Below are 12522 nucleotides of genomic sequence, written 5' to 3' on the forward strand. Positions count from 1 at the left end.
GGTCCTAGGGTCTGGGTTCCAATGGTCCTGGGGTCTCTCATCTTCCTGCCATAAGATAATGAATTAATTGAATTAAATTAGCAAGCTGAAGGCGGCTTTTATACTTGGGTGGGTGGGTGATGTGGCATTACTATATACTGTAACATAACTTTTTTTTTTTTGTCTTTATCGTTGGCTCTGAGCCTGTGATGTGCTCCTGCTCTCCTTGTTCATGTCTTTTTTTATTTTTCTCCTTTTTTTTTTTTTTTTTTTTTTGTTTCTTTTTCCCCAGGATAGTTAAACACTGGCAGCTCTGGTTGAACTGGGAGAGATGGTGTTGAGTTCAGCAGATTTCTGTGAATTGAAGCTGGATCTTGACAGCTTTGAGAGTGATTTGAGATTGCTCCCTGAGTTTTCACGGTCTTTGTCCCTGTGGGGCTGTGTCAAGGTCTCCTGTGGCAGCACAAACTCTGTGAAATTCCATCCAGAGACTGTGGGATGTTCCCAGACCCTGCGGGCGTGCTGTGGGAAGCAGGATGCTTGCTAGGACAGTTAGGTACGAAGGAGCGACCCCTGCACAGGCAGAGCTTTTGTGAAAGCTGGCATGCAGATGCGAGCAAGCAATGCAGGCATACATAAGGATTTGGATATGCACGTAAAACGTGCAGGACTGCATCCATGCACCTCTTTAGGGTGTGCTTTTCTGCATTCATGCCCTGGTGTTTGCCTCCAGCCATGCCTCTGTGTACACGTGTGGACACCCGGTTTGTACCACCGTACCATGGGAAGCCAGGTGTGAATTCACTGATGCAATTCCAGCCCTGCTTCCAGCGTGACCTCAATTCTGCAGCTGGCAGAGTTTGGTGGAGGTGGCTGGGGAGGTTGCACGGGATCTGCACGCTGGTAAGCTCACCGTATATTATGGGATGGGGGAAACTGGGTGGCATGTCACAGCCTGGGCTCCTTCACATTTTACCTGCACATGTTTTTCAGGCTGAGGGGACGGGCTGGAGAACTGGGCTGCCTTGGGCAGCACTGGGTGTACACAGACCTTCAGAGGAGCAGGCTGGTGCTTGCTGGTGTGGGTATGGTCAGCAAGATGCTGCCTGTGGCACGAATGGACCTGGAGCTCCTGGGGAAATTCAGCAGCATGGCTAGCTTCCTCATGCGGATACATTTACCAAAAGGTAAAGAAAAGCTTAAAATAAGACTTCAAACCCCTGCCCCACCCCCTCCAAAAAACTACACCCCCCCAGCACTGGTACATTTAATATTCCTATGCCTTCAGCTCCTGAACCACTGCTAAGCATATGTTATAAACGGAGTCTGGGGGCGGCGCGTACGGGGAGAGCACCGAGCTCACAACCTCTCTGCTGTGTGCTGAAGAAAAAGGTGCCAAACACCTCCCGAAACCCCCAGCATCCCCCTGCAAGTGGATAAAATGCTCCTAGAGCTCCTCCTTCCTGGGAGGGGACAGCGTGTCTGGGGGGGGGGGGGGGCTTTGCTGGGAAGCAGATGCTATCTGGGGGTGCTCGCTAGGAAGCAGCAGGGAAGAGCAGCTGCTGGGAAAAGCTGCTCCCTGGCTTTGAAGGGGTTTTAAGCCCTGGCTGGGTTTCTGGCCGGGCAGAGGGACCCCCTCCCCGCCATCCCGCCATGGTGGCGGTGGGTGCCGCGGGCAGGGTTCGTGCCTTGGCAGGCCAGCGTGGCGCCATGGTGGCGCAGGCGTGATGCGGCTCCAGACCCAAGGTCATGGGGTGGGATAGAAACGTTTAAACATTTCCTAGGGCAGGTTGCTTGCAGCTCTGTGCATGCGCTCGGCTGGGGAGGAGGCAGTCGTGCAGCCCCTGCCTTCCCCCTTCCCCGGCTTCTGCCTTCCCGGCCGCAGGAAGAGGAGCTGGAGCCCCGCGCTGCCCAGGGAATGCTGTGCTGGTTTTTGAGCCAGGAAAGTAACTCTTTTTTTTTTTTTTTTTTTTTTTTTTTTTTTAATATATATGTGGCAGAAGACCTAGAAGCTACTGGAAGGAAATGGGATGCAACTAAATCAATTAGTTTATTCATTTCCGGGTGTGTGTGGGGGTGGGGGCGGCCAGCTCTAAAATGATCCTAGGTTTTCCTGAGGGTAAATTCATGTAAATTTATAGTTGGGCTTTATTCCTTAAGACTTCTCTGTCCGTTTTCTGATTTGCTTAGATAATTTATTTCCAGTTCAGCTTGTCAGAGAGTGACTCCGGGAAGTGCTGGTCACTCGGACCAGCTTTTGCAGGCAGGAAAATGGGTAATGGGGTTCCAGGTTTTCTAAGTAGGCATAGGTAGATCAGGTCCTGCCTAATTAACGTCTTAATGTCATGAAAAGCTTAGGAAAGGCTTCTGGTCAGGCAGGATCTCCTGACTGCCTATGGAAGCAGGAGGGATTCAGGTTGGCTGTCTGTCTCATTCCAGGTGTCGGGTCAGGACTTCCCAGGACCATGTGTGTGGCTGCCACCCAGAACTGGAGGGGAATGACCCTCTCTGCCTGCCTGCTGCGTTCTCCACCTGTAAACATCGCTGGGGGCAGGCTTGTTAGGCAACCTGGAATAAGTCTGAGATAAAACTTATAGCAAGAACACCCTGGGTTCTTCCCCGTCCCCTCACCCAGACACCCCAGGGGATGCCTGCCTAGGTTGCAGTTAGTGTGGAGACCAGGCAGGCAAACGTGATGAGTCCATGTGTCTGGGTAATTGCTAAAGCTGTGCTTCTTGCCAGGCCTTAGCTCTCTCGGCTGGCACTGCCATTGCTGTCCTTGGTTGCCCCTCACACAGACCTGCAGGACATAAAATCTAAATAGTGAGGTTGCACAATGTAATCAGTCAAGATTTTCTGTTTATCAATTAAGTGAAAACCATAAAGCCCTTAAAATAGCAGGCTTTCCTGCCTGGTGTGCTTCGTCAGCCAAACCCAGAGCATCCCCCACAACAAAGGCACTGAGCATTGCACCTCTCCCATCCTCCCGTGGGATCCCTGGGCTCAGGTTAGGAAGGTCAGAGGTACAGAGCCCTTTGCTGACCATCATGGAGCCCACAGCTCACAGCCAGCGGGAGGCATCCACCTCTTCCAGCACAGAGACAGCAGAAGACCTGGCCTTCAAGTTAAATGCTGCTGTGAGGGACAGTAATAAAGAAGATGTGCTGAGGCTGCTGGAGGAAGGGGCAGATGTGAACTCCAAAGCAGAAAGTGGCTGGACACCACTGCAGAGTGCTGTGCAAGCTAATGATGAGGACCTGGTCCAGCTTCTGCTGGACAAGGGTGCTTGTCCACATACCAGGAAGGACAACGGTGGCACGGCATTTACCGAGGCAGCGATAGCAGGAAATGTGAATATACTAAAGCTCCTCCTTGACCGTGGGTTAAATATTAATGACCATGACGATAACGGCTTCACAGCTTTCATGGAGGCTGCATGGTATGGGAATGAAGAAGCCCTGAAATTCCTGTTTAGTAAAGGAGCAAATGTGAATTTGAGGAGGGCAGTTAGTGAAGAGAAAGCGAACCTGCATAAAGGAGGTGTGACAGCACTGATGGATGCTTGTCGGGAGGGCTACTTCTCAGTTGTCAAAACTCTTGTCCAAGAGATGGGGGCTGATGTGAACATTTGTGACAACAAAGATAGGAATGCCTTGATCCATGCCCTTAAGAAAGGTTGTGCCAAGGAAAAATACGAGTCTGCTGTCTCCATAGCCCATTTCCTGCTGGACTGCGGTGTTGATGTGAAAAGCAAAGATGAATGTGGGAAAACTGCCCTCATCCTAGCTGTTGAAATGCGGAGCCCAGATTTGGTGCAAACTTTATTGGAGAAGGGTGAAATAGATATTGATGATGCAGATGAGGAGGGCAACACAGCACTGATGGTGGCTGTAGAGAAAAATGATTGCGACATAGCAAAGCTGTTGTGTGAAAAAGGAGCACGGACTGACGTTGGGAACCTTATCGCTGTTGCAAATCGGAACCGCGCTCATAATATGGCACGTCTTCTTCGCCAGCACAATGCCAGGTTTGTTCCAGAAACCCTCAAGGACTGGGAGCCAAACAGCAAGCGCTGGAGGGACCAGCTGAAAAAACTTTATACAATATATCGCCCTATGATTGGCAAACTGAAGACGTTTCAATACATCAAGCAGAGAATTCACAACACCTCCCAGGGCGGCATCTACCTGGGGCTCCACGGTGGGACAGAGGTAGCAGTAAGGATAAGCCGCAGTACAGAGGGTGACAAAGAGAAAAGATTCTTCGAACAATGTAGTAGCTGTGAATGCCTACTGAAGCTTTTCCAGTTTGAGAAGGCGAAAGGCTACATGTATTTGTGCTTCCCCCTCTGGGAGAAAAACCTTGAAGAACATCTGCAGGAACCAGAAGACCAAATGTACTACAAAGATGCTCTGAAGATGATATTCCAGGCAGTGAGAGAGCTGCACTCCCTCGGATTTGCTCACCAGGATCTGCATCCCAGCAACTTTTTCATAGGTTATCTTTTGCTTTCTCAATGTTTCCATTTTGTTTTCCTGTTGCCTGTAGTTTAGAGAAGATGCTTCATAACTACCAAAAAAAAAAGGGGTGGGTGGGTGTTTGTGTGTGTCTATACAGAACGGGATGTCTGTGGCATTAGCTCTTCTCTTTGAATATGTATAGTTGTTTGCATGTTGTATGTTTGCAGACAGCCATGGAGGAGTGAGCAGAACAACTTTACATGTCTCATTAGATCTGCCCTCCTTTCCAGAGCTGTGCAGACAGATCAACCTACAGCAGATCACTTCAGAGAACAGTTTTCTAAAGAAGGGCCCGTACAAAAGTCAGTGACAGACTGTATTAAAGTTTTCCATTATTATTTGTTAACAATTTCTCTTGTTTCCTCAGATTTAGGTGGCAAAATTTACTTGGCAGACTTTGATAATAAAAGGAAGTTGATTGAAGACAAAAAAGAACTTGTAAACTCAGACTTACAGGTAACTTCTCTGCGAATCAATGTATGATTTAAAATTTCAGGCTCTGGCTGATATTTTCTGTTGCTGTGAGCTCTAGGGGAAACCTTTCTGCATCCTCAACTAGGAAACGCCTTGATTTTTGGGAAAGCCCGTATAACATATAACAAAGCAACATATAGATGCTGCATAATAATGATAGTGATTAGGATGCAAGGCTGTGGCTGGTGCTGGGATAGCCACAGATATACTGTGAGCATGATTATAGTGCCTGCCTCCTCTGCCTTTGTGCACATAGCTTCAAAGCTCGTGTATATTTGTATGCTTCTGCGCACCTGTAACTGCATGTGGGTGCTCGTGGACGCAGTCTTCTCATTTGCAAATACTAGTCCTCTTCTGTTGTGTAAGAAGTGTCATGCATCTGGCACGTAAGCCGTGATGTATTTCTTTGCAGGCCCTCGGGAGGCTCGTGCTGTATGTTTTGACGGGGGGTAGGAAACCCCTTCAGCAAGTCAGTACTGAGGATCTGGCTGCTGATTCCCCTGACTACCATGAGGCTCTGGACCTTGTAAGTAGTCTGGTCTCTCATGATGAACGAGGCTTGGAAGGTTTGAGCAAACATCCCTATTTCTGGAGCAAACAGACGTAAGTCCTGGGAATACAAAGGAAAAGCTTTCAGTACAGGATTTGCCTGTGGTGCTGGGAACAGCCATGTCCTGCTGCAGCTAACGAAGCTCCTTATTGCACAGGAGGTTCAGGTTCCTGAAGAGCATATGGAATAAAATCAAAGATCTCCAGAACCGAAAAACTGTCTTTCAAGCTCCTAATCATACCAAAAGTTTTCCTTATCCACGGTGGACCAAAAAGGTAATCCTCTTCCCGTTGGGTTGAGGCAAGGTTTGAGCTAGACATTTAGGCAGAAGCTTTTCCCGAGTGTTTCACAGGTCCTGCTCAAAACTGTGACTGGAAGAAGTAGCTTCACACTGATACAGGTAACTGGGGGAAACAATTAAATCTGAGCCGTGTAGTCAAAATAAACCAAAGGGATCTCTGCTAAAGAGAGCTCTGTTATCTGGGGTGGTAGTAGGGGTGTGTGTCATTGTAGAATTAGCTGGCACACCTTCAAGAGCATTTGTTGGTGACCCCTTATGACAAGGACTTCTGGCCCTCGTGGCCAGGAATTTTCTGGTGAAAGTGTTTTGTTAGGTTGGCTCAAAGGCAGTGAGACCAGGCCTGCTTTTGCAGGTGCTGTCCTGGAAAGACATGCTGCATCGTTGGAGATCGGACAGTCTCGGTTCAGTATGGCAGCGTGTGTGATCCCCTCAGCAGTGGCACAGTTGGATCAAAACTCCCGAGTCCTTCCTGCCCCCAAGCATCCGTGAAAAATCTCCCGTGCCATGTTGACATTCCTAATGTGAATGGCATGCTTTGGCAAGGCAGGAGAGGGAACACTTAGCAGATTCAGGCGGTCTGTATAGCACATGCCCTGCAGAGTGAACTCTTCTGCTCATGTTGGCAAATACACTTTTAAGGGTCAGAAGATCTGCCCATGCACAGTGATGTCCCTGCAGAAAGGCAGTGGTTGTGGTGAGTGGAGGTAGACGTGTTGCTTTTGTGGTGTGTGAAAAGCAGAAAATCATCTACATGGGTTTGTTGGTTTTTTTCAGATTGACAAAGATGTTCTGAATATCATGGAAAATCCTAGGAAAGGAGTGCCATTTAAACATAGCAATGATGTCACAGACCTACTGAGGCTCATCAGAAACCTGGATGAACACCCAGATACCAGGTACGTGTTCACATCCTTGCCCCTGCCACAGCTGCATGGCAGGGAGCATCTGGGTATCTGCAAGTGTCAATGAGTTTGAGAGCAAAATCTTCTTCAGATGGTTTTCTAGAAGGGTGAACACAACTGGGATGTGGGAGGAAGTCTGTCAAAGCTCATCTTGTTAGAGGGGCCATCTCCTCTGGCAGCACCATAGTGTGTGAAAGATTGTGTGTCACGGCAGCATGCAGCCTGGAGTCAGCCCTCAGTCACCTTCCTGGGGGTAGGAAAAGGAAGTTAGTTCACAGGATTGGACCTCAGATTTCGAAGCAAAAATCTGAGTCCCAGATAATCTCCCACAGGTGACTATCCTCACCCAGAGCCTTCCATTCCAGAGGGACAGCAGCAGCTCCAGAGAATTGGTGACAGCTCCTTCTGCACCCTTGCCTTTGCAGAGCAGCCTGCAGGCTGGAGACGTGGCTCTACAGCAGAGGGCACAGTGAACGTGTCCTTCTGGGCTGTTCTTCTTGCTGCAGGCTGATGTTCCTTGCCATAACTCCAGGAAGCTTTTTAGATCACTCTTAAATATTTGTATCACCCTTTAAACCTCTGAAAAGCCTGCTTGCCTACCTTGCTAGTATTTCCAAAGTGCTGATATTTACTGTGCTGAAGTGCTTTGAGATATGGATCAGGAAGCACCAGGTCCTGTTGGGAGGTCCTGACTCCTAAAGAGATGCCAGAGTCTCCAACCCTCTATAGTCATGGGTGCTTCGACATGAGGTTAAGAGGTGGTGTTAGCTCCTAGTGATGGTTTCACTGAAGGTGGTGGCCAGCACTGGTCTTCAGTGAAGATGCAGGTGGGATTAGGCAGATGGTGGTGCTGGAAGAATAGTGAAAAAAATGGGTTGAAAAGCTTAGGGAATGTATAGAAAAGTTGCAGCTCAAGGATTTCTAGGAATAACTTCCTGTGTTATCAGAAATCCTCTGGAATGGCTTTTTCTCTGCAAGGGAGGAACCAGGGCATCGTAGACACTTGACTCCTTGGGCAAAGCTTTAAAAATCCATTTTGGTTTTGTTCTTTTTCAGGATCACTGCCAAAATAGAAGACCATGCTGAGTATTTCTTGAAGCTTTTTCCAGCACTTACCATTTATGTCTACAACAGGTTACGCCAGAATCCCAATTACAGTCACTTTGCAGACATACAGGACCCTTCTCCGTAGGATGTCGTTGCCTCCTATCCCATGCCTGATCCCCCCACCACTACCTCCTTTTATTCCCTATTTCTTCATCTGCAAAAGAGTTGAAGAAAGTGGGTAAGGAGATGGGAGACAGCACATGCAGGGGCAGAGCATGGAGGACTTGGACTAAGAAATGAAAGATGCTGCAGAAGTGTTTGGTGTAACAACCATGAGCTTTGGAGTGGAGCTAAGCTGAATGCCAGGCCAGGGCCCCCCTTGACTACCTCTGGCCCTCTGGGCTTATCTTCCTGTGTGAAGGGGAGATTAAGGCCTCGATCCTTACAGAGAGCTGGGAGATGTGGGACAGCTCCCATATACCCAGTGCATCTGGGAGGCAGGAGAAGAGCTTGGGCATTGCCAGACAATGTGAGGCTCTGATAAAGGAAAAGGACTTGGAGCTCCTTGCTAGCATCAATATTGCCTACAGCTTGCGCTGATAAGCTGCTCATCTACCCCTCGGATGACATGGGTTCTCTCTTTTTAGCCTTCCTGAAACACAGCAGCCAGAAAATGTGATGTCTAGGCAATGGTCTGGCTGTAGAGCTGCCCTTGGCCTGTTGTCCCTCTGATCTGGTAGAGGCTCACCCAGGCCAGCCGGCTGGGACCTGAAGGACGACTTCTGGGGGATGCCGGAGTTGTTTCCACAAGGAATAGATGTAAGGAGCCTGATCCCACAACACTCCGCGGCTGTGAGCAGCCCTCACTCACCTGAAAAAGGTCACTGACATCAAGGGGGCTGCAGGGACTGGTTCCTCCTGGAGAGGACGAGCTCTGCACCTGCAAGGCAGGGCTGTGCACAAGCATTCCTTGTCTCCAAAACGGTGCTGCCGGTGGTGTATGACCGGCCGCCTGCCAGGCTCGTCTCCCTTGCATGGAGCTGTGCCCATACAGCCATAGCATGCAGCCAGCTCGGAGCTTTGATGTTGGAGGTTGGGTGGCACAAACCCATTCCTGCACGTTGCATGCTGTAGGATTGCATCTGATTGTCCAAGGGCTTGCTTGTTTCCCTGCTAATGCTCAGATTTGCACAATGATTGTATCTTGCTTATGGAAATATTTTTCAGCTGTTGAAAACATGTTTAATTTTTTTCAAACTGGGACTGTTATGTTTTTTCAATTAGCCTAAGGAGATCCAAACTTGGAATAAACTCGCCTGGAAAACTGACTCTACACTCATTTACGAATGAGGTTCCCCCATCTCCTCTGCACAGAAAGATAGTCTTGCAGCACTATAAAACACCCAAAAAGCTGGGATTTTTTGCCTCTCTGTGGAGGTGCCTCTTGGTTGTTTAGGTAAGGTGGTGGATGGTTTTGTCACTGTTCAGGTGAATTGCTTCTGGCCTGTATGGGTATCTGGTAGGAAAAGATGTTGGGAAGTACTGAAGGCTTCCTGTCCTCAGAAGCAAGCTCCCTCTTGTGAAATAGTGGGCTGAATGGTGGGGGTGTCTGCATTGTTTTTGTGGAGCCAGAGTGAGGATTTTGTGCATGAGTTGAGGTGCAAAGGTGAGCATCAGTGCCTGCATGTGTGTGTTCACGTGCATATAAACCTCTGGGAGTGGATGTGCTTGACCCATCTCCTCTACAAATTCTGGCTGCCCAGATCACATCATTGAGCCCCATGATCTGTTTAGCTGTGTGTGCTTGTAGATGTACTGTAGAGTTAAATGTGGAATGTTAAAAATGGCAAGGAGATAGGCGATGGAGAGCAGTACAGCTATAACCTGGATTTGTTGTAATGAAGCACTTTAAGGCATTAGAGGTCATTATTCTACATTGTAATATATTGTTATGCATGTTGTCCTTGGTTAAGTATTCCCAAACTGGTTATGTATCAAGCACTCTCCCATAGCTAGCTGTGTTCCTTTTGGTGTGATCACTTGCATGGATGCTTAACAATGCTCATGCGCAAACTCACATAAAAGCTTCAGAAACTCCCACCTGTTGTTCTCACCATGGACTGTTGCCCCACTGTGCCAGGGACCTCCCCGCCTGCTGCTTACCTAGCCTGGGAAACTACTGGGGAACCTTCACTGCCTCACTGAGATGTCGAGGTAATAAACACCTTTTGACCATCTTTGTGTGTATCACGTTTGTGTATCTGACCCTGCCTGAGTTGGGATCAGCATTGCTGCTGGTGGAGGCCGGTCTGGTGCTGCCGCCTGGACCGACCAAGTTGGCAGGATACATGAACAGCAGTGCTGTGGCTGAAAAAGATGAAAGGGGAAAACAAGAGCTCAGGTGGTGCTGCTCGTGCTTGTGGTGTGCCAGGATGCCCCAGGTGGAGTTGTGGTGGTGGGTCTTTGGCTGCATTGCTTGGCAAGTTGACCACTCCAGAAGATTGGACAGAATTGGCAAAGGGAGAGGATGTAGCCCTAAGGGCCATTGAATCTGCTTTCAGGAGCCTGCCCTTTCACAGTGCTTCGGATGCTTCACAGATGCTGGCAGGGAAGTTCGGTTGGGCTTTGTTAACTGGGATAAAGGCACTGGATGATGATGTGTTAGCTTTACAGCAGTGGGTGAAAGAGCCAGAGCATGAAAATGGGGGTTTGTGGGATACAAAAACCATAGTGCAGTAAGTTATTACTTCCGAAGTTGAGAAGAGTCAGGGTTTAACCCATAAAATTGAGCAACTGGTCCTGAGAACAGTGAATAAGCATTGGAGGCAGTATGGTACAGCTCTAGCAACTGTTGCACAGGTTAGAGCTGTTGTATCAAGTCATTCTTGGAATCCTGAGGCATGGGATGGTACCTCCTCTGGTTCAGACTCTGAGGTTGAATACGATACTGAATTGGGATTATCTTGCATGCAAGCTAGACTTAGCTCAGATGAGAGAAGATCAGCCAGATAGGTGGTAATGTGATTGAGCAACTTAGAACATACACTCCGAAGGAATTACATGAATTTCTAACTACGTTCCAGCAGCAACCTTGTTAGCTTGGATGGTTAGAGCCTGGGATAATGGGGCAGGATCATTGGCTTTGGTGAGGGATGAGTTAAATCTAATGAGCCCTTTCTCCATGGATGATCAAGTGCAATATTATTAGGGCATATTGATGGCAATCCTGTGCCTACCTCACTACGTCAGTGGCTCTGTCCTGCTGTTGGAAGCGTATATCCTACAGCGGGTGAGCCAGCGACAGCAGTAGGGAATCAGCAGACCATAGGAGAAGGAATAGCCATGTTATAGCAACTAGGGGTAGCTATTGGGTTAATAGATGCTGTTGGTCCTGATGGAGTAGAAATAACCCAAATGAAAATGCAGTTTCTTGGAGGGGCCCCAAATGAGCTGAAACACCTTTTGCTGGGAACTGTGATGCCTGCTACAGGAACCGTGGGAGGCTGGGTAACCAAAAGGAGGGACTTAGCAATAGTTGGAGTATCAGAGAACCGAGTGAAAGCAGTTCAGAAAAGCAAAGTGAAAAAGCCTGGTGGAGTACCGAAAACTGCTAGCAAAGTTACCAGGAGACAAATGTGAACAGATTTGTTGCAGTCAGGAGTGTCAAGAGGCGAGATAAATGGCTTACCGACCTCACACCTTTTTTGGATTTCTAATGCTGTTGGAATGCAGAGGCTGCCTTCTAGTCAACAAAATCTCATTAAACCCTCAGCTCCCCCTGCTCCTAGCCTGCGGTGGGAGTTACCTGGGAAGAGGCCATGAAGGGAAGGGGGTCCCCCGAATCCGAGTGTCTATGGCAGCCTGCTGCGTGGGGACTGACGCCCTCATGTACCCCCACAAATGCGATGGCACTTGGGTGGGGAGATACCAGGTTTAGGTTTGGTGGATACTGGGGCAGAGGTTACCGTTTTACGTAGTGTGGTATGTCCACATAAAGCTACAACTCATCTCTGTGGGCTGGGGGGTCTGTAACTGGCAATAAGAGCTGTAGTTACTTTAGCTATCAGGAAAAAGTCTGCATTTTCTACCCTTGTGTTGTTAGCACCGATCAGTGAACGTATTTTAGGAACTGATGTATTGTTAGGTCGAAACATACAGACAATGCAGGGATTGTTTTCATTCAGGCGAAACCCTTCTTTACTGCAAGCATGAATAATTACACTGATTAGAGGATATCCAAAGCGTGACTCTGTTGAAGTACCTGGGCCTGCAGTTGTGCAAGTAAAACAATAGAGAATACCAGGGGGAAAAGCTGAAATCCAAAGACAATAGAAGCCCTTTTGGAAAACCAAATAATCCGCCTTGCTTTACTTGCCTTCAGCAGTCCAGTTTGGCCACTGAAGGAACCAGATGGTTCGTGGAGAATGACAGTGGATTCCAGGGAATTGGATGAAGCAGCCCCACCTCTCGTGGCTGTGGTACCTGACATGGTAACATTGCTGGAGGGGGTGAGCCAGCATTTCCAAGAACGGAAAGCAGTAACTGATTTAGTGAATGCCGCCTTTTCAATTACTACTTCCGCAGCATCAGAAGACCAATTTGCTTTCACATGGAATGGTAAGTGATATACATTCCAAGTTTTACCACAAGGCTACAAACACGTTCCCGCTATTTGTCATCAGCTAGTAGCAGCTGATTCGCCTGCTCCAGAACAAAAATGCACTATACATTGTTACATTGATGATATTG

At 48.3% G+C, this 12522-nt stretch overlaps 1 protein-coding gene across 2 annotated transcripts; it reads left to right on the forward strand.

The window, feature by feature from the left end:
- The first annotated feature begins 1076 nt into the window (after positions 1 to 1076).
- On the forward strand, positions 1077 to 9101 carry RNASEL (ribonuclease L). 2 transcript variants are annotated; one of them, XM_080407378.1, is made up of 6 exons: positions 1325 to 4476; positions 4867 to 4955; positions 5386 to 5576; positions 5681 to 5798; positions 6599 to 6720; positions 7783 to 9101. In XM_080407378.1, the coding sequence occupies exons 1-6, from the start codon at positions 3027 to 3029 to the stop codon at positions 7916 to 7918; spliced, it is 2106 nt and encodes a 701-aa protein (XP_080263504.1). In that variant the 5' UTR covers positions 1325 to 3026; the 3' UTR covers positions 7919 to 9101. The 2 variants fall into 2 exon arrangements, with proteins under 2 accessions (XP_080263505.1, XP_080263504.1); XM_080407379.1 differs by lacking the exons at positions 6599 to 6720; positions 7783 to 9101 and adding an exon at positions 6177 to 6517 and having other exon boundaries at positions 1077 to 4476.
- Positions 9102 to 12522: the final 3421 nt, after the last annotated feature.

The sequence above is a fragment of the Falco punctatus genome (genome assembly GCF_963210335.1).
Source record: "Falco punctatus genome assembly, chromosome: 11".
NCBI lineage: Eukaryota > Metazoa > Chordata > Aves > Falconiformes > Falconidae > Falco > Falco punctatus.

Excerpts from the sequence above, each read along its gene's own strand:
- RNASEL (XM_080407378.1), top strand. The coding sequence starts at position 3,027 with ATGGAGCCCACAGCTCACAGCCAGCGGGAGGCATCCACCTCTTCCAGC. Across the intron at positions 4,956-5,385 it reads TTGTAAACTCAGACTTACAG|GCCCTCGGGAGGCTCGTGCT; the intron begins GTAACTTCTCTG and ends ATTTCTTTGCAG. Across the intron at positions 5,577-5,680 it reads TATTTCTGGAGCAAACAGAC|GAGGTTCAGGTTCCTGAAGA; the intron begins GTAAGTCCTGGG and ends CTTATTGCACAG.